At 37.7% G+C, this 23104-nt stretch overlaps 1 protein-coding gene across 1 annotated transcript in view; it reads right to left on the bottom strand.

Moving 5' to 3' along the window:
- The window catches only part of WDR47 (WD repeat domain 47), a 48909-nt gene extending 30310 nt beyond the window's left edge, over window positions 1–18599 (bottom strand). The window contains exons 1-4 of the mRNA XM_013003783.2: window positions 18442–18599; window positions 16117–16200; window positions 12711–12795; window positions 4703–5502 (exon numbers count right to left, since the gene is read on the bottom strand). Of these exons, the coding sequence (XP_012859237.1) occupies window positions 4703–5502; window positions 12711–12795; window positions 16117–16200; window positions 18442–18599 (1127 nt within the window). The remainder of the gene's footprint in view (window positions 1–4702; window positions 5503–12710; window positions 12796–16116; window positions 16201–18441) is intronic.
- Between the last annotated feature and the right edge of the window lie 4505 nt (window positions 18600–23104).

The following is a 23104-nucleotide window of genomic DNA, read 5'->3' as shown; positions in this document are numbered from 1 at the left end:
TCAGGTGGTTAAACACAAGCACTCAAATATTTACTGAATGAGTGAGATGGCTGGGAATACCGATTGGAAGAGACATTACAAGTAATATGCAATCTCTAAGTGCCTACACACATATGCACACACACACACACACACTCAAAAGAAAAGGCAGACCGACCTGAGAAGAGCTTTCACTATCACACTATGCTTTAAGAAGTCCCTCTCTTAAGACCATCAAAAAGGAATTTTTAAGAGTTAATAATTACATGGATAGAAAAATTACCTCAAAAAAAGTAATATTTTATTTAATTTTATAATATATACAATGCCTAGCATCTCACTTCACTTGTACAATAAAGAACCTGCTGTCATGTATTGAACTGTGTTACCCAAAAACATGTTTCAACTTGGCTAGACAATAATTCTCATTTTCCTCCATTTTCTGGTCTGATGTAATTATTCTTCATTTTGTCATCATATAAAATTATACTACCACATACACTCGAGTATAAGCCAACCCGAATATCAGCCCAGGTACCTAATTTTGCCACAGAAACAGAATAAAAAGTGTGCTGGAAAACTTGACTTATACACGAGTATATACGGTATTTATTGTAAATCCTAACCTATATGATGGATAATGAGGTAAGATTAGATGCATTGTGTTAATGAGATAAGAGACAATTGACAGGATTATGTCCTACCTTGAGTCAATGTCTTTTGAGATATAAAATAGGTTAAACAAAGGAGCAGAGATCTAGGGACCTTACCATATCACCACAAGAGAAAAGCTGGGAGTGGAGTGCATTCTTTGGACCTGGGGTCCCTGTGCTCAGAACCTCCTAGACACAAGGAAAGATTGATGCCAAGCCATACACAGCCATCCAAGGAACACCGTGCTCACCGATGTAGAAAGGAAAGAAGGACATTCCCCCAAAGTCAGCAATCTTCCACTAGAATAAATGTCTGTCTGTTAAAGTCATCTGTTTCTGGTATTTCTGATGTGGCAACAGTGGATGATGAAGTCACCTGCGGACTCAGTTATCACTCCCATTTCCCAGACGAGGAAGCAGACTTAAGTGACTTTCCTACAATTGCATTAAATAGAGCCGGACCTAGAACCTAGATTTTCAGACTCCAACTCGAGGGCCAGTCCAAGCCTATGTATAATTTTGAAACCACTATGTTGAATAGCCAAAGCTTACAAGTTCAACTGATTCATCTTTCTTTTGCTTTGTGTCTATTTCTGTGCAAATGAAAAATATACTTACAAAACACTACATATCCTCTTATAAATCTTTCCTATTTTATCTTCTTATACACCAGAGTAATTCAATCCTGTCCAAGGATGCAGCAATGTGCAATGTGGCATTGTGTTAGCACACACTAAACATTCCAATATATTTTAAATGAAGACTGATTTCAAACTTGTATTATCATAAATAGGAGCCTATGCATGGCATCCTTAACGTAATTAATCTAAGTGAACCTCTCAGTATTTTTTAATTATACATCCCCAAAACCAAACTCACTGACACCGAGTCAGTGCTGACTCATATAGACCCACTGTGGGTTTCCAAGACTGTGGCTGTTTATGGGAGTAAAAAGCTCAGTCTTTCATGGAGTGAGCTGCTGGTGGTTTTGAACTGTCGACCCTGTAGCTCGCAGCCCAGTGAGTAACCACTACACCATAACAGGGCTCCTAAATTATACCTAAAGTGTTTTTAAAACCAGGTAACGTTTTTCCAAACTAACTAGTGTTTATTATTCACAGCACAGTAACTCTGCCATATGCCCAAAATTATTCTGAATCCTAGTGACCCAACATAGATAGGGCTTGAGACTGTAAATCGCCATGGAAGCAGACAGCCTCACCTTTCTGCCACAGAGCAGCTTTCTCCCACCATTTGAACTGCTGAGTTTGTGATCAGCAGCTCAACACCTAAGCCACTGCTTTGCCAGAGGACTCCTTATTGGCAGCCCCTTTGACACACTGTACTTAATTCACCAAGGGCTTGAACTCCAAAAGGGAGAGATTTTCATGTACTAAGCACCAGTTACAGGCCTGCCTCTGTTCGGAGCTTCAACTCATTTTGCAAGTGAGTTAAACTATTGGTTTTTTACAGAGGAGACAACTGAGCCTCAGAGAGAGCAAGTGACTTTTCCCAAGCTCACATAACTGGTAAATGGCAATACCAGTGATCAAGTTCAAGTTTAACAAAGACAACATTCTTTTCATTAATCCACACTGTCTTGCATCATAAATTGCCCATTTTCATGTTTCCTGGAGTGCTGCTACTGCTCAGCTGATAATACATGTGCTATTTGTTTTTTCACGTCATGTTTTACCTATCTGCTTATTTTTAATGGTCTACCGTATCCCACTTCTTAAATGGATAAAAAAACAGATGGACAAGAAGTCATCCTTATGCATCTATTTCTCGACGTCTACTCTCTCTAATAGGCGACAGCACACGTACAGTCAGATTTGGTGACACCTAGCGCATCTTTTTCTTTGTAAAGACTTTCCAAAAAAAAAAGACTTTCCTAACGATGCACAAGTCAACAGTTTCCCCCAGAATGAAATCCAGCATCTTAGACAATGGAGATTTTTTCCAAAAGGATTGGAACGTTCAATCAAAGCTAAAAACTCCCTATTCCACTGAGATATAACATGCTCCTATAGGAAATATCAATCCATTTTCATCACTGGTTATCTCTAGATTTCAAATAGTAAATTTGGAGTAATGAAGTACCTCAAGAAGTCTCCTTACGCCTTACCTTTCAGTAAGTTCCTCACTTGACAGACCCTAGCATCCTCCACTCTCATTAAAGAACATGTCACAAATTCCCTATAATCTTCACAGAAATTGCTTCCCCATATATTCATCCTGTAGCTCTTGTATGTTAAAGATCCCCCTTCCATTAATTATAAACAGAAATTTTAAATCCAGAACCTCTTCTTTAGCACAAGATAGACCTAACTATGCTTGCTATATGACTGTGAAAAGGTTCGGCTTTTGTACTGAAATAAGTTTATTAAAGGCAATACTAATACTTCATACAGTTGCCAACTCTGAGTAACAGGAAAGCAGTCACATCCTGATGAGTAAAAGACAGAAAGGTTTGCAGAACTGCTAATCAGGAGGTCATGCTTTCATGCCAGCTTTGAATGAAAAGTTGAATGGGAGCTATAACATTCATTTCCTTCATGTATATCAAGGACTACTAAAGAAAGATGTGCAGTCAAAGACCCAGAACAAAAAAAGCTTATCAGTGTGAATGAGGGGGAGCATGGAGTGGAGACCCAAAGCCCATCTGCAGATAAATGGACATCCCCTTACAGAAGGGTGACAAGGAAGAGGCCAGCCAGCCGGGGTGCAGTACAGCAACGATGAAACAACTTTCCTCTAGCTCTTTAATGCTTCCTCCCCTCCACTATCATGACCTCAATTCTACCTTGCGAACCCGGCCAGATCAGAGCATGTACATAGGTAGAGATAAGAGCTGGAAACACAGGGAATCCAGGACAGATAAACCCCTCAGGGCCAATAATGAGAGTATTGGTACCAGGTGAGGAAGAGGAAGGTGGGGGAGAAAAGGGTGAACCGATTACAATGATAGACCTATAACCGCTCCCAAGGGGATGGACAAGAGAAAAGTGGGTGAAGAGAGACAATGGTCGATGTAAGACATTAAAAAAAAAATATATATATATATGAATTATCAAGGGTTCATGAGGGAGGGTGGGTGGGGGAGGAGGAACTTATACCAAGGGTTCAAGTAGAAAGAAAATGTTTTGAGAATGATGATGGCAACAAATGGATGAATGTATGTATTGTGCTAAGAGCTATGAAAGCCCCCAATAAAATGATTTTTTTATAAAAAGATATGCAGAAAGTATCAGAATTTTTATGCACAGGATTTTTCATTACACTTCTATGTACAAGGCAAAAAAAACTGTAAATAACCTGGTTTCCTACAATAATTGATTAAAATTAGGGTACTCTACACAAGCAGCAGAATATTGCACACTGAATAGTCATCACTGATCTCAAAAATGTCACAATATTTTAATATAGGGAAACATCTACGATCTACCAAATGGAAAAAGCAGATTATGTGAAAATATATAAAGTATTATTCCAAATTCTTAAAACTTATGAAAAAACATGGTCATCTAACTGCAAGATTATGTAAGACTTTAATTTTATCCTATAATCTCCTAGTTTTTTAATAAGTTTTCTTCAATGTATCTATACCACCTTTAAACCAGCTAAAGAATAATATCCTAAACTATGTCCACCACCTTTGAGTCCTAGTGACCCCACAGGACAGAGTAGACCTGCCCCATAAGGTTTCCCGGGCTGGGAGCTTCACGGGAGCAGGATGCCATCTCTTCCTCGCACGTGGACTCTGTGCATTTCAAAAGCTGACTGTCTTACTGGTGCCTGGGCACTTTAATCTTTGAGCCAGCAGGGCTCACTGCCATCAAGTGGATTCAAATTCACAGGATTTAACAATTACAATTTTAAAGCTCTTTTCCTAAGTGACTTAGAAATATGTTTTAACATTTAAGAACTTTCAACTAAATGTGCTTGAGCTTTAACACACAACACCCCCTCCCCGACACACACACACACACACACACACACACACGTGCACGAGCACAGGATTATCTCACAGATGTGGAGCATCCTCATTTTCATAAGCATATACTCACTGCTCAGGGGATTCTTCATAAATACTATGGCATTCTGTATTCTCAAGCATGAGACTTCTACTAAGGTTCTGTACCCCGGGGTAGTGGAAGTTAGCAAAGGAGTGTGACATTGGAGAAGTTTTGTTGCCAAGGTCCGAGATTCTCTTGTCATTGGTCAGTCCACAGGTGAGCCCATCTAAAGCAGGGTTCAGCGAGCGGGTCATATAGGCATCAGCTGACTGAGGTCTTCTCATTGGGGATGACGGATAGGGAGAGAGTTTGCTGATAAGAGGAGTCAAAAGATCAGCGTATGCAGCTTTGGCAGGCTTCAGAAGTCTATCGACATGAATGTTAAGCATTTTCTGTTCGAACGCACAGGAGAACACAGAAGATGGAAGGTTCTGAAGCCATGACAACAAACTGAGATCCAAGTCATCACAGCCATTACCACATAAGAGGTCAATGCCAAGAAGCACTTCACTTTCTGTAATTTCTTCTCCAGTTGCTTTACTTTGACAAAATTCCACACAACATTCGTAAAGCAGACCCTTCATTACAAGCTGAAATAGACGATTATTACTTGCTTTAAAGCCAGCTTCACTCAGCTTCCTATCAGCTGGAATAAATTCTGCCACCATGACACAGGCCTCTTCAAAACAGTGAACCCGCGCGGTGCTGGGGTTCCAGTCCTTGAACTCGGCGTGGTTGGTGAGGCGAGGCAGCGTCAAGAGCAGGCAGAGCTTGCTGTAGTCATCTTTAGAAGGGCAGTACTCTTCAAGGGCGTGCAAGCACTGCACAGCTTCTTGCATGGTGAATTCCAGCTGTAAAAACAACACAGGATCACTACGAAGAGAAATGTTGAGGGATAACAAACGATAAAAGACAGCTTTATTCAAACACAGTGGTACTTCACCAACTTTTATTTTGAACTCAATTGTGAACTGATACTCGCTGGCGCCAAAGAAAATCCATATGATTTGTAGGACATGTAACAACTTTCAAATCAAGACCCAACACATTTCCACTAGTAAAATTAAAAGGATATAGCATTGGTTAATTTACACATTAAATTTACATATGTACAAATAGTGTTCTGGTTCAGAGTTAAAACTGTATCATTTTCAAATGAAACGTGTTTTTAGGATGCAAATAATTAAGTTCCCATGACAAAAGCTCAGCAGCAAAGGGCAAAATAAATAGGTCCTCAAAAAAAGTAAATATTTTTGTAAAACAAAGGCAACTTACAGATTGGGAGAGCATTTTTAGATAAGACTCTATATCAAATAAATATATACATCAAGTTGAGATATATATGTAAACGTATGTAAGATATTAATCTTCATATGGTAATATTCATATCTGTGGTTTTCATGTTGACAGATATAGATACACATAAACTTCTACAATGTAACAACAAGAAGACATCTCAATCTGAACAACAGGCAAAGGCTTGAACAGACTGTTCAACAAAGAAGCCAACAAGCACATGAAAAGATGCTCAACAGATCGATTTGTGTCTCTGAATCTCCATGGCTTCACAGCATCTCTGAAGCTGTGATTTCCTGACTGAATTAATGTTTCATGATGTCAGAATTTTCCATAGTATTTTACAATTTCTTTTGGCAAGTCAATGATCAGCCTACTTGGAGTTTGCTATAATTTATGTCAATTTATGATAGGGCTGCGAAGTCTAGAATTAACAAAAAACTAAACTAGGTACAAACTTCAATCCTTTAATCATACCTAAGCTCTTTTACTTCAAGGTGCTACAAAGTTGTCCTCACAGCAGGGTGTTTGGGCATATTAGTAACATATAATGGGCAGAAATCTGCTCAAATTTAAGTTCAAATACTACGTTGTCAAGTAACAGCAGCTTGTGGGTGTATTATTGATCATTACTAGTGATTGGAAGGCAAGAGGTGGAAACAAATAAGGATCATTAGTTGCCCTGGTGCCTGAAATTACATTATAGGATTTTGCAGGACTAACAGCGTCTTCACTGGAAAAACCTTTTTTCAGCAACGTAGGTGGCAACTACATGCATGGCACCCACAGGATATATTACATAGGGGACAAAAAGGAATCTATCTGTGGAAAGAGACTACGGAAAACCTCAGTGCTTCAGTCAGAACAAGGCCAGGAGCTGACTACAAACTGACAATCAACTGCCCTTATGTAACTTCAAGCAGAAGAAAAAAAAATTAAGTGTTGGGGGGAGGTAGATGCTAAAGGGCATCCTCCCTGAGATCAGTCGCCAGACTGCAGTGGGCCTGCTCCCTGCTGCTGGGGACAATGGACAGGAGGAGTTCACATCCTACTGATAATGTTCTCTATCAGTTGAGCCAGGAACATGTCAAACTGGCCCTGTGACATCCAAAGTTAAGCTGCCATACTAAATCTAGGATCCGCCCATCTTGTCACAGGTATACCCCAATCCCTCTTCCTATTGCGTGTATGTCCCTAGACCACCCCTCCTCATTACTGTGTAACCTATAGTGCAACCCCTTCCTGTGACGTATGTCTTTACCTGTAATTAGTGGGCTGGCACCCCCCTCAAAGGTATATAGGGGTGGGTTAGCAATAGAGAGCTCTCTCTGGCCTCTCTCGTTGGGCTCTCACTGGTTGCTCCCCTCTTCCCCCTCTCCTCTCCCGTCCTCTCTCCCATCCCCCTCTCCACATGGACCACCAAGCTGGACTGAGGTGAGCAATGCTACCATGTAATGTATCTGACTGCATTAATGTAATATCTCTTCTATCGCTCATGCTCTCGATGAATTTAATATAAAATACATATATAACTCAACCGTAAAATTGTGCATTTATTGAACCCAGGACTAGCGGTGGGGGATGGCCCCCTCCCCTCCAAATTTTTACTACAGTTAAGTCCCCGAGAGCCAAAGTAGGACACTGAGTATATCCCACCTGAATTTAGAAACTATATCAAGAACAGATGCATTGAACACTAATGACCAAAGACCAGATAAACTGTGAATTGACATCAAGAATAGAAGGTCATTAAAGAGGCAGAGAAAAGGAACAGAGAGCAAAGTGGATGTCAGAGGAGACTGAAACAGTCTTCTTGATCGTGGAGCAGCCAAAGAGAGCCAAGTGAAAGGCCTGGCGAGAGCATTCCAAAGGGCAGTTCAAGAAGACAAAATAAAACATCACAGTAAAATGTATGAAGAGCTGGAGGTAGAAAACTAAAAGGGAAGAGCACACGCAGCATTTCTGAGGCTGAAATTTTAAAATTCAAGTCATGAGTTGCAACACTGAAGGATTCTATGGGCAAAGTATTGAAAGACGAAGGAATAGGACAGATCTTTAAAAAGTTTGTGCATACTGAAAAAACAAGGCATGAATTTTATTTTTTGTGCTTCAAAATAAACATACTAATTTTTGAGGCATTAAGAAGGAAAAGACATCAGTAAGAAATGTTTTGCCAGTGACAGACACATTGTATAGCAGATTAATCTCTAAAAAATTTTTAAATTAACATTTCAATAAGAAAAAGATATACAACCCAGTCTTGAAATAGGCAGAAGAATGAACCATATTTCACCAAAGAACACATTCAGGCAGCTAATAACCACATGAAGAAAAGCCTGTGATCATTAGCCATTACAGAGATGCAAATCAAAACATGGGCTATCATCTCACCACAGCATTAAAAGAAAGCTAAAAAAAAAAAACACCAGAAAAACAACAAATGCTGGTGAGCATGTGAAGAGATGGTACAACCACTTTAGATAAAGGTATGGCACTTCTGTAAAAAATTGGGGCAGGTTGGGGGAAATGAGCTGATACCAAGGGCTCAAGTAGAAAGAAAATGTCTTGAAAATGATGGCAACTTATGTACAAATGTGCTTGACACCATGGATGTATGCATGGATTGTGATGAGAGCTGTAGGAGCCCCCAGTAAAATGGTTTAGTAATAACAAACAAGGAAGTCCAGCTCCAGAACCCTGATGAAGTGAAGTGGCCTCTTCTGCCCTCGGGGCTGCTGTGTGTTGGAAGGAACACCAAGGCAGGGGGTTGGTTTTGGTTTGTAAATCTACTGCCTAAAGGCAACCCTGTTAATACTTTGTATGATAATGCTTCCGTATGTGTGGTTACATATGCAACTTTTTTTAAAATAGAAAAACAGGGTCATTAAAAAAAGTTGGGAACGGAAATACCACGTGACTTAGTAATCCCTCTACTTGGTCCATACCCTAAGGAAACAAAGCCTTGAGATGAACAGATACATGCACACCCAGGTTTACAGCAGCACTGTTCACAAAAAAGAAAGATAGAAAACCCATAAAAGGAAGAATAAGCAAACGGTGGTACCTACACACAATGGAACACTGCACATGTTACAGAGTAACAAGGAATGTGCAAAACACTTCATAAGATGGATAAACAAAAAAAAATAAACAGAAAAAAAAGGAAAAAAGAAAAAAAAAGATGGATAAACACGAAGGGCATCATAAGTAAAGTAAGTCAATTATGAAAGGGCAAATATAGGCTTGACAGTGGATATTCACACATGTGTATTTATCTTTACTACAAATATATCCATGAACATGATGGAATAAAGAGGAGGCAAAGTTATCAACAAAACTTCTTAGATATAACCAAACACCTTCAGGTGAGAAAATGCTGGGTCTGTGGGTTCAAGACCATGGTGTCAGGAAACGCCAAGGTTAATTGGTATTACATAGTCCACAAAAACAATGCTCTACATCCCACTTTGGTGAGCAGCTACTGAGGTTTTACAAGCTCATGAGCAGCCATATAAGGTACAACTATTGGTGTCTCCCTGTCTGGAGAAAGGAGTTAAGAAGATAGAAGGCGAATGGAAACAATTAGTCCAGTGGACTGAAAGGAACACTCGGACCTAAGTCTCCACGACATGCAGGCCAGAGAAGTAGATGGCGCCTGGCTACCCTTACTAACTGCTCTGACAAAGATCACATTAGAAGGTCCTGGATAGAGTGGGAAGAAAATGTGGAATAAAACACAAAACCATCGACAACCAAAATAGACCAGGCTTACTGGTCAAACAGAAATTGGTAGAACCCATGAAACTAGCTAGGGTGCTCAGTCATTCCTTTAGGTCTAAAAAGGAGTTCAACCCCATAGCTCAATATTCAGCTAAACAATGGACAGGTCTATAAGGGAACAATAACGCAAGGGAAGTACATACACCTTAGAATAAAAATAAAAGTTAAAAAGGCAGCACCTACCCAAGTAAATGGGCATAGTTCTGAACGGTTAGGAGAGGAGGAGGGAGGGAAACAGGAAGCGTAGGAGGAAGTAGGATAAGTGGTGGTACACTGTGGGGATTGTAGGCAATGCTACGAAACAAAATGTGTCTGAGTTATTACATGGAAAACTCATCTGCTCTGCAAATCTTCACATGAATCCCTATAATAAAAAGTTAAAAATACAAATCCACATCCTCAAAGACCCTACTCTGCACACATGGGTCACCATGGGTCAGGGTCAGCAACACAGCACAGTTACTCGGAGAAGACTTAGATTTATAACCAATATAAAATAAACTAATTTCTCGAAAGAAAAATATTCTATTTTTATTTATGTATTTTAACTCCATTTTTCCATGAACGTTTTGAAGACCCCCCATCCACAGAGTCACTATGCCAAAGAGAGAATTGGCTAACATTCTAGCTCAGTGACCCCAAGTACAACAGAACAAAACACTGCTTGGTGCTGAGACATCATTTTTTTTTTTTAAGCAGCTTTATTGACATATAATTTCCATGTCATATAATGCAATGGTTAAACATTAAAAAGAATTGTCGAATCCCCACCACAATCAATTTTAGAATATTTTCTTCATCCTTGTATTCATTATTATTTGCTCATCATCTCCCTCCAACCTTCCTGCCATAATCTTTAGAACCTACTGATCCAGTTACTGTCTCTATAGATTTACCTAAACTAGAGTTCATATGAAGAAAAACATGCACACAAAATACAATAGAGAAAAACCTCAATCAAAATGAAAGCTGAAAATAATAAAGTAGAAAAAATTTCAAATGAGTCAAAAGGAGAACAATAAGGTGCTGACTTTTAATCTAGCTACATCTGCATTAATCTGCTTTCCAATGCACTCTGATGAGACACTATTCAAACAAAAACAAACCTATCAAGATCACCTTTTAATGAAACAGCAAAAGGTCAGTAAGAATAGGGTGTTATCCCTAAGACTGGTACACTACTTAAAAACCATCACTATGAAGCCAAAAGGTCAAAAACTACTCAAAAGCAAAGAAGAGCGAGCAAGACACTAGAGTACTGGGGAGGGAGTAAACTAAAACACAAAAAAGGTTAACACGTTGTGAAAAGTTAGTCAATGTCGCAGATTGAGGTAAGACATGCAGGCTGCAATGAAGACATCAGCAATGAAACAATGTTCCCAGAATTGATGGAGATGCCAAATGAGATGCTTCAACAAACGAAGAATTCACATTTCTGTGCCAAGAAATTTAGACGTCAGTTACCTAGCCAACTGACTGGAAGAGACCGTTGTTTGTGCTCGTTCCAAAGAGAGGTGAGCCAACAGGAAGCAGAAATTACCAAACAAAGTCATTGATATTACACACAAATAAGAAGACATGGAATGGGAGATTGTTGATATCACCTGGATCTTTGCTGAAAGCAGAGAATTCCAAAGAGATTTTTATTTATGTTTTATGCAAAGGCATTTGACAGTATGGATGAAAACAAATCTTGGGTAACATCGCAAAGAACGAGAATTCCAAAACATTTAATTGTACTCACATGAAACCTGTGCATAGACTGAGAGGCAGTTGTTTGTACAGACAAGGTATATTTCAAGTTTAAAATCTGGGAAAGTGTGTTTCTTCTTTATCTAGTCCAGAAGCTGGACTATAGCATCAAGACTAGAGCAAGACTCATTAACAACACTCAACATGCAGGTGGCACAACCTTGTCTGCAGAAAGTCAAGACAACTTTAACTAGTTTCTGGTGACTCTCAAAGACTGCAGCTTTCAGTGGGAATTACACCTCTATATAAAGAAAACAAACTTCACAACTGAAACATAAGCACTAGCACGAAAAACAGAAAAGACTAACGTAATCAAGGATTTCATTTTACTTGGATCCACAATCAATGGTTATGAAAGCATCAGTCAAGAAATCAAAGAATAGATTGCATTGAGCAAACTGCTGCCAGAGAATTCTTTAAAATGTTAAAAAGCAGATTTCACTTAGAGAACTAAGGTGAGTCTGACCCAAGACTAGGTATTTTAAATTGGCTCATATGCATATGACAGCTGGACAATAAGGAGGAAGGCGGAAGAACCAATGCCTCTGAATTATGGTGTTGACGAGGAAGGCTAAATTAGCCGTCAGAAGAATGAACACACCGATCTCAACAGAAGCACAGTCAGAATGCTCCTCGTAGGTGATGATGAGGAGACGTCACCTCCTGTACTCTGGACATACTTTAGGAGGGTCAGCAAAAGGGGGAAAGAATCTCAACGAGAGACTGACACACTCGCTGTAGCAATGGCCGCAAACACAGCAAAACATAAAATGTAAACGCGGTGCAAAATAAGGCAGTGTTTTTCTTTCTGTTGTGCATAGTCTCTTAGAATAACAACATATCTGATGGTACCTCACAACAACACTTATACTGTAATAAAGAAAAACAATTTAAAAAACTCTCGGATCAAAGACAATATTGTAAAGACAAAGAAACTCAATTCTGAGGTCAGAGGCATTAATGAAGAGTCATCCAGTGAGACATCTATTGCTATATAAACCAAAGAGCGGAGCACATACTATGCAACCAGCCAGCCGTTCAGGGATCCCACTGAACAAGTTTGGAAATTATACACACTGAAAGCTCTACATTTGCAACATAGCCAACCTTGGCCCATACTCGCTGATGAAAACTTTTAAAATTTATGATACTCATCCTTAGTTTTAGTGAAGAAAATATTTATGGCTGAAAACAAGACTATGGCGCAAACCTTCAGGAATAAAAATCTTACATGCTGGGGCTCATCTTCTGCTGACATTGCATTGTTAACACATAACGCTTCTAGAAACTTCTGCTTTAGGATAATATAACGAAACCTGTAAAAAATAAAAGGACAAAATATTAAAAAGCTGAATGGCCACAATCTCAACGAGTGGAAATCAAACACGTTTTGAGGCAAAAGAGATGAAGTTTAATGGACTAAATAATTATTTTTTTAAAAGACATTTTTAATGCTAGTATTTTTGCAATGTCTAATAAATATATTTACAAAGCATTCTTTTAAAAATTACTAAAAATGTTTACTAGCTTATTACATTGAAGATATAGTTCAGTAGCCTATTACATTGAAGATATCGTTCCAGTAGCAAATTGTGACAATTGAACACACAAAGGAAGGATTTCGAGTTTCAGTATTCTACTTAAAAAGGCAATTTTTAGGGAAGGTGCAAAAGGTCACCTAAAAAGAAATCAATGTCTATTACATTTAAAATTATTTTTATCCCCAAATACATCATTTTTGTTTGCTTGTTGTTAGTAACACAGATCTACTAAAGACAAGGTTGGAGGGGAAGAAAGAGATGGACAGCAGCCCTAACGAGGAACAAAACAGCAATGAACTCAAAGCTTCCCCGTTGTTTGGGGCACTCAGCTTATGTTAATAGTGGTGGCATCATTGGGAAACCATCTCGATGGTTGCACACCTTGAAGAGTATACAACCAATGGCACGGATTATACTTGTAGACGTCACAGGATTAGAAAATGTTTTTTGTGTATATTTCTGCCACAATTAGGAAAAAATAATTACATGAATATGAGTACAAGGAGTAAAAGGATGTTCTAGAATTGATGGTGGTGATAATTGTACAACTGTTCTTGATATGATGATATGATTGAATTATTGAATTGTATGACATTTGGATGAAGTGCTAATAAAACTGCTTTAAAAGAAAACAAAAAACTTCTTAACAGGAATTTCTCAGAATGGGATGGAAAAAAGCAAACAGCTTCCATGACCTAAGAACTAAAACACTTTTAATGCATTAAGCACTTTAAAGAAATAATGATTCTAAGGATTGAAAGGGGGACAATGAACCTTTAGTCATTCTTTCAACCGTTTTTGTAGTAGAAAATATGTACTCAATAAAATTAAGTTCCTGGCTTCAGGAAGGTTATCTAGTAAATTAGGGGGGGAAATGTGTGTTGGATTCAGCAAGGCCTCAAAGGAGTTCAAAACTAATTTGATCAGAAGGATTGAGATGAATTGTTGTAAAAAAAAAAAAAGAAGAAGAATTGTTGTTTGAAAATGATTAGAAGTGTGCCAACAAAAAGCTCTAAATAAATGATGGTGAACAGAAGGACTACTTCCAGATAAACAAAATGCACAAAAGGAAAGCGATATTCAAATAGCCTAGTATAAATACAGAACCAAAAGAAAATAAGAAGTTATAATGGTAATGGTAACAGTGGAGAAACTTGTTATCTGGCTGATTTTCCTTCAGATAACAATGATAAACCAAGGATAAAAAATAAAACAACCACTACTTAAAAGCACTGGTGAGCGACCAAAAGCTAGAAAAAACTAAGGAGAGTCAATACTTGAAAAATCAGATGTTCCGGGCATGATATTCAAAGGCATATGGTTTCTGACCTCAGAGCATGCTACCATCCACATATTGGGAACTAAAACTCAAATCAGAAAAGTTGTCTATTTTAAAACTTTTTTACTTTATTTTTTATTTAGTAATATTACTGGCATGTAATTCATAAATTATACAATTCAGTGGTCCAATCATTTAAAGATCAATTTTATAACATTTTCTTCCTCCTTGCCCTTATTGTTATTAGCTCTCAATTTCCCCCAACCTCCTCCAATTACAACTGTTATAATTAATTCAGTTACCGTCTCTATAGATTTACCTAAGCTGGATTCCATTTACAGAAAAACATTTTTTTAAACAGACTAACAATAGCAAAGTAAAACAGAAAAACCTCAATCACAAAGAAAGGAGAAAATATTAAAACTGAAACAAATTTAAAATGAGTCAAAAAGGAGATACCAAGGCTATTCACATCCCTCAATTATGATCAGTGGGGATTCACCAGAAGCTTAATCTATGTGTGGACCCTGCAAATGGACTTTGGGTTTCCACTGTCAACCACAGCCTTCTACAAACCAGGTGTTCACAATTTAAGATCTGATCCCATTCCCTCTTCAGATTTGGATTTTATTATTACAATCCTTGGATCACACAGTCTGATATGCTTCTTTCATGTAGACTTAGTTGATGCCTCACTTGGATAGCAACTTGTTTCAACACATGTCTTTAAGACCCCAGATGCTATTATTTCTGATAGCCAGGCACCATCTAGTTTCTTCACTACACTTTGCTACAGCACCCATATCTTCAGTGATCTCTTCATGACGGTGAGTCAAGCAGGGTCATGTCATAAGAACTGATTGTTCTTAGGTTGGGACTAGAATTAAGTGCAAGCCCAAACCCATTTGTATAGCTTAAATGGTTCGTATTTGTCTCTAGTTCACCTTGGAGAAATCATTATCATTTTATGTTAGAGATCATTATCAATCATCACCCTCAGGCATAAAGTAATTCTATTGATAGTGTCATTAATTTAGCCAATGGTATAGAATTTAAAACACCCTTGAGACAAGGGTAGAAAGTTGTCATTTTATAAGCTTGAGGAGTCAGCAAAAGGTTTGGGAGTCCCAGAGAAAGTGATAAAAACACCACAGCTTGTTGCTTGAGAGCAGCCTACAACAACTTTTTCTGCATAGCAGCTGGTAAATTTGAACCACCAATCTTTTGATATGCATTATCCACTGAGTCACTATTCCTTAGGAAAACTAGTGGGCCAAATATATACTCATAATAAGCAACCTTGGTAACACTGGGCTGCTAACTCCAGGTCAGTAGCTCAAGCCTATTGGCCACTCCATGGAAGAAAATGAGGCTATCTGCTCCCGCAAGGAGGTAGTTTCAGAAACCCAAGGATAGTTCTAATCTGTCCAAAATAGGGTGACTATGAGTCAGAGTTGACTTAATGGCAATGGGTTTGGTTGCTAGATATAGTAAAAGGATGTAAATGAGAACAGGCCTAGCATCAGAAACAAAGGAGGTCAGAAGACAATGGAATGGCATCTTTGAAGCTTTGGTGTCAATAAGAAGAAAGCTGTTTCAGATATGGCCCTAGTGACATTTTGAAATCAGCTCTGTTTACTAAGACGGTTTGCATATAAGATTCTTTCTTAACTGTCCTCTGCAAGTGCGCCAACTCAATGGAATTGAATATGCATACATAAAAAACGCTGTCTTGATTTAAAATTTTTGGTTAGTGTTTTGCTTCACTAAATTTATACCAATCATAAAGACCCTAAAAACTTCAGATGAAATCTTACCTTTTCTTGTCAAATTTTTCCATACACTCCAGAGGCTGAATGAACTGAAGAACTTCATCCCACTGGCCATCGAGAATTAACTGCCTACATAAACAAAAACTTGAGTTATACTTGTTGCATGAAAGCAGACTATCACATTAATTAAAAGAGCAGAAGACAAGATAGCGCTAAATGTACACAAAGCAAGTAATTAGAGAGCCACTACCAAATTCCAGTGGTGTAGATTACACACTGGGCTGCTAACCTCAGGGTCAGCAATTCAAAATCATCAGCCACTCCGCAGGAAAAAGATGAGTGTTTCCACTCCTAAAGTCTCAGAAGTCCACAGGGGCTGTTTTACCCTGTCTCACAGGGTCTCCAAGAGTTGGACTTCACATGATAGCAGTGAGTGAGTGAGATCAGATTCCAGAAACTGCATTGCTTAGCAGTAGTGAATGAGTGAGTAACAAATCCCAGGAGTAGCAGGCCAGCAGAATGCTCTCAGTGCTAGTTCCTAACTACAGTTCCTGCAGCTGGATGATGTATGGCACTCATAATGCAAACCACCGGATGTCAAAAATGAGTTGTTAAAACTCCATTTATAAAATAGAGTTTTTAAAAATCCTTTCTCATCACTAAGAAACACTTCATTTCTTAAGGCTTTCAAAGTCACAAAATGCCAAGTCTAAAAAATCTGTTCTCTTTGTCAAAGATATTTGGTATCAAACAAGCAGAGACTACATTTATGCTTCAAAATGTAAGTTTTTCTTTTCTTCATCCAACTCAAGTTAGGATATATTTAGCTTTGCATTTTGGCATACATATTAATTTCGTTTGATCCTGCAATTCCACATCTAAAATCTATCCTAAGGATATAACCCAGAACAAAGAAAAATTCTCATGTGTAAAAGATGTATATACAGCCACACCCATACCCACCCCAAAGGGAATGAATAACAGAAATGGGGGGGAAAGGGAGACAATGGATAGTGCACAATACAAAATAATAACAATATATAATTGATCAAGGATGCTCGAGGGTGGAAAGGTCGGGGAGGGAGGGGGAAAACAAGCTTATACCAGGGGCTCAAGTAGAAATAAAATGTTTTGAAAGTGATGGTGGCAATATATGTGCAGGTGTGCTTGATACAATTGATGTATGGAATGTTGTAAGAGCTGTACGAGCCCCCAATAAAATGATCTTTAAAAACATGCTCAAGATGTTCCACAGTGCATTATATATATTTAAGAAACAATGAAATAATTTAATTACCTAAAAATAGATGAGCCTTGAAGAAATTAAGTGAAATTTTTAAATATTTATAAATTTGTAATCACATTGAAAATCTCTTTGATGTTAATAAAATAGGATACTACATTATATATTCATAAGAATTTCTATTATTTTCTGCAGGTCCACAGAAAAAGAAATAACAGTGTGCCTGAGTAGTGAGGTGGTTTTTCTTGTCTGCATTTCCTATCACTTATTTTTAAGTGTTCTGAGTATTTTTCTACGAGTGTGCTTCATTTCTATGGCTAAACCAAAGGGTTTCAGAAATATTTCCCTTGTCTTACAAGAGTCTGACGCTTTTCTGATCTTTCTTGGAGCCACAGTCACAATGCAGCTGTGAGTGTCAGGTCTGCTTGTTGTTGTTGTTTTACTATTAAGCAACGATTACTTATTTCACTTCAGGTAGCTGAAAAGACCAAATTTGCCCACTCATCTTAATGAAAGGCAAATAAAATTCACCTTAATAAAAGACATTTCAGAACAATAGCAAACCATAAAGATCACTCCTTTTACAAGTGAGGAAACATCAAGGGCCATGGCTTTTTAGTGGGACTTTAGTGGTCTTTCCCATTCTACTGGGTCTAACCTCTCATTTTCTTTTTTTGTTATTGTTACTTTATTGTGGTGAATATGTAGACAACAAAACACGTGCTCATTCTTCATTTTTATCTGTAGAATTCAGTATTCATTATTTTGTACAACGGTCATCGCCTTTATTCATTTTCAAATTATTCCACTACCATTAACAGAAACTCCTGAGCAGACTCTTCCTTTCCCCCTCCCTCTCATCCCTGGAAACCACTAATATATTTGGGTCTCTGTGCATTTGCTATTTCATATAAGTGGGATCACACAGTATTTGTCCTTTGGCAATGGCTGAATTATGCTAAGTGAAATAAATCAGACTCTTACCACTGAAATCATTCATCTACAGGTGATTTAAAAAATAATTTTTAAATTGTACATTTTCATGATTATAAAATTCTACCTCTACGTGTTACCTTATTAACTTCTTTGAGGGAGCTACAAACCTCATCATATTAATGGAATCATACCTCAAAAAAAGCATATCATCTGAAAATAGGCCGTTTATGACTCCACTTTCCTTCTCAAGGGCCAACATACTAATGTGAAGCTTCTTTGAATTCAGGAAGTCCAAAATTAACTTAATTATTTCAACTTCTTTTACATTCACTGTTTCTTCAGCCGTCATGTTGATAACCTAAATGTTAAATAAAAACAAAAAATGTTAGGAAAAATTTTAAAAAAAAAAATGTTAGTCCAATTGTTTTGTTTCTAGGTTCGATTCCCTAGAAATTATATCTAACTGGTTCCTTGGGAATTTTTAGTACAGGAGCACTTGAATAAAATTAATTTAATATATATCAAAACCAAGTCATTCTTTAATATAAAGATAAAAGAATGGCTATGATTTTTTTAAGCATTATCTTTTAAAGATGTGTTATCAAAATTGCTACAAATGAAATGATACAGAGTCTTACTGTTTCAAAATAATACCAGAAGAGGTAAAGCGGAAGGTAAAGATAAAACAACAATAGTCAATGAGTACGTAGGAGCTCATTTTATTATGAGGGGGCTTCAAAAGTTCATGGAAGATGGAATTAAAAGATAATGGATGTTTTTCCACAAACTTTCTGAAGCCCCTTCATATTCTCAATCCAGTCACTTTTGGCATTGGGTCAATTCCAACTCACTGTGACCCCACAAGACTAGGTAGAACTCCCTCTGTGGGTTTCCAAGATCGCAAATATCTACACGAGCAGGAGGTCTCCCCTTTCTCCCTTGGAGCAGTTGGAGGTTTCAAACGGCTGACCTAGCGGTTCAGTTCAATGCATAACCTGTTACACCACCAGGGCTTTCTGACTACTCGTGTATATTTAAATCTTCCCAAAATAAAGAGTATGTTTTAAGCGTTAATAACCACTCCATATTTACCTACACATTATCTTAATGCACTGATTGAATACGTACTTTTTGGCTTCTCTATGTGATAGGTACTGTCCTAGTCAATATACAGAAAAGACACTGACTGTTCTTATAGTTAACTGGAACATCTAAGGCATGGCCCTGTGTTCTGGAACAAGATAAAACAAGGCTAGTTAAAATAGGCAATTGGAAGTCATATTGGTATTATCGGCCTAAATATCAATGATTTCAACACTCAAAAATCCTTTCTAACTCTAACCTCTTAAGTTTGTGGCTGGTACAATTGAGAACGAAAGCTATGAATTCACATTTACTTAAGAGAATTGGGCAAGATTCTGGACACCATTAGACCAACATCCTAATTTTATAGATGGGAATCACACAAGTTAAATGGCCTAAGTGTTGCAGTTTTAAATGTTAACGCTCAGAACAATGCAAAAGGCCATCAATCTAGTGGACTAGCTGCAAACAAGCTTCATCAAATGGCTTTTATGTTGGTGTGCTCACAATCCAAGGTCTGGTTCTCAGCCATGATCAACAGACACAAGGATACACCAGTCTCAGCTAATTGACAAGGGATAAATCTATCCCCCAACAGGCCAGTCACCCATTTACTCATGCTCTGAGTTTCCCTTTGCTATCTTCTGATGACAGGGTCTGTGCTCTCTGTTGATAGACTTTGCCCAAAAGAGAATATAGTTAAATTAATGAGATATCCATACACTGAAATCTAATTACAGTTACATTTTTCTTCTGAGAATCTCCTAGAGTACACTGCTTATTTTAGTATGCACATCTTCAGATAATTCTTACTGTCAAATAATGTTCACTAATATAACTCTCAGCAAAATAACCCTAATACCTTCCATCTCCAAGTTCTTAGACGGCATTTCACTTATACCACCATGTACCTCCTATACCAGTGGTTCTCAACCTTCCTAATGCCGCAACCCTTTAATACAGTTCCTCAAGTTGTGGTGACCTCCCCAACCATAAAATTATTTTCATTGCTCTTTCATAACTGTAATTTGGCTACTGTTATGAATCGCGTGACCCCTGTAAAAGGGTCGTTCAACCCCCAAAGGGGTCTCAACCCACAGGTTGAGAATCGCTGTCCTATACAATTTACCAGCAGAACTCTGATTATAATTTTCTAATGCCTAATTCAATAAAACCATAACATTAAACAATTTACTGGTGTCATAGTATCAAACATCCCATCTAACTATTAGCCTATGTATTAAATAACTCTGAAGTGGAATCTATAGTATTCATTCCACTTCAAATTCAAATAGAAATTTAATACTACTGCCATTTCTAATAAGAAAATTGAAGTGAAAAAAAATTTTTCTCACAAATACAAACTTTACACTTAAAATTTGAATGCTGTTGTTATGTTCCGACTGCCTCATAGAAACCCTATGTACAAGAGAACGAGGCGCTGCCTGGTCCTGAACCATCCTCACAGTTGTTATGTTTGAGCCCATTGTTACAGCCACTTTGTCAAAGGTCTTCCTCCTTTTCACTGCCCTTCTACTTTATCAAGCACGATGTCCTTTTCCAGAGACTGTCTCTCCTGATAACATATTCAAAGTAAATGAGGCTGGCCTTGCCATCTTCCATTCTAAAGAGTATTCTAGCTGTACTTCTTCTGGCCGTCCACGGTACTTTCCTTCACCAACACCATAATTCAGTGCCTCAATTCTTCTTCAGGCGTCCTTATTCATTGCTCAGCTTTCACGAGCATAGGAGGCACCTGGAAATACCATGGATTGGGTCAGGTGCACTCAGTCCTCAAGGGGGCATTTGTTATCTTTAACACTTTAAAGTGGTCTTATGCAGATTTATCCAACCCAGTATGTCGTTTGGTTTCTTGACTGCTACTTCCATAAGCATTGATTATGGGTCCCCAAACAAAACGAAATTCCTGAGAACTCCAATCTTTTCTGTTTATCATGTGGTTTTTATCTACTGCCCAGGTGTAAGAAACTTGGTTTCCTTTACATTGATTTGTGATCCATTCTGAACACTGCAGGCCTTGATCTTCATCAGCAAGTACCTCTCCGTCATCCTCATTTCCAGCAAGCAAGACTGTCAGCTGCATATTGAAGGTTGTTAATAAGCCTTCCTCCAATTCGGAAGCCTTATTCCAATTCATGTAGTCCAGTTTCTTAGCTTATTTGCTCAGAAAACAAGTTAAATAAGTGTGGAGAAAGGCTACAACCCTGAAATACACCTTTACTTATTTTAAACCAGGCAGTATTCCCTTGTCCTGTTTAAATGACTGCCTCTTCGTCCATATATAGGTTCCACATGAGCACAATGAAGTATTCTGGAATTCCCATTCTTCTCAATCTTATCCATAACTTGTTATGATCCAGACAGTTGGATGCCTTTGCAAAATCAATAAAACATCTTTCTGGTATTCTCTGCTTTCAGCTGAAAGCAGAGAAAATTTGAATAGGTACCAGAAAATCATCCACTTCATTTATAAACATAGTTTCCAAGACCAAGTCATTAAGCAAACATTGGTATTATATAAAAATGTACAATGACCACATCAAATCACAAAATAGAAAATGACTACATTGCTATTACATCAATACCTAACTGCCAACCCACTGAGAATCATGACCCAGGTGACCCATAACCTTAACCATGACAGCTAGCATTATCTTGCCTTGCCTTTCATTGTTCATGACTGCCAGACATACATCATTAATGTAAAATAACACTGGATAGACTTTTTAGTGTTGTAATAAATGCAAAATGTCAGATAATTAAAGTAATTAAGTAAGGAGTAAGTATATATCCGAATTCATCTAGAATTGATTCGTTTTTAATAGTTAAAAACACAACACGTTTTAATAATCTACTATGACAGTCCCATAGAAAACTATGGTATTCTAATCACCCAATCTAGAATTTTAATTCTTATAACTGTCACTATTGCTGGATATAATATAAGCATAGGCATTTTCTTGATGACTTCAGCTCAGAATTACTCTGTATTAGTAAAACATTTCTATAAGCTTAAAATAATAATTTATTATGTGTATGTATATTTATTTTTAAAGATAACAAAAATATATAAGAAACATTTTTTAAACCTCAAACTTCATCACTACAAAGTCAGAATTTTTCTCTATTGAGAAGTGGGACTCAATAATAGATGTTTTCTCCCTAACTCTCAAAAAGGAAAATTTACACTAACTTAGCCACTGCATCATGTCAATTCCAATTCATAAAAATCCTACAGGACTAAGCAGAACTGCTCCATAGGGTTTTCAAGACTGTAAATCTTTAAAGAACGGACTTTCTCATCTTTTTCCCATGGCTAGTGGGTTTGAACCACCAAACTTGTGGTTAGCAGCCCAACACTTAACCCACTGTGTCAATCAGGACTCCTTTCAAACTAGGTTCCAATTCACTGTCATAAAGTTGATTACAACTCATAGCAATCTTGTGGGCTTCTGAGACAAACTCTTTTAAGAGTAGAAAGCTTCATCTTTTTTTCACAACACCCCTGTTGGTTTTGAACTGATGACTTTGAGGTTAGCAGCCCAATGGGTAACTCACTACGCCACCAAGGCCCATTCAAACTAGGTTAGAGACTACTAAAATTATCTTTTAGTTATTTTAGACTACTAAAATTATTTTTTTAGTTTTGTTATCTTTAAAAATAAACATACATACACACACCTCAGGGGGGAGATGAGCCAGTCAGGGCGCAGTGTAGCAACAATGAAACATACAACTTTCCTCTAGTTC

The sequence above is a fragment of the Echinops telfairi genome, unplaced genomic scaffold, assembly GCF_000313985.2.
Source record: "Echinops telfairi isolate 266 unplaced genomic scaffold, ASM31398v2 ScPeMD7_443;HRSCAF=831, whole genome shotgun sequence".
NCBI lineage: Eukaryota > Metazoa > Chordata > Mammalia > Afrosoricida > Tenrecidae > Echinops > Echinops telfairi.
The sequence above is the reverse complement of the archived record's forward strand: the minus strand, read 5'-3'. Positions and strand labels throughout refer to the sequence as shown.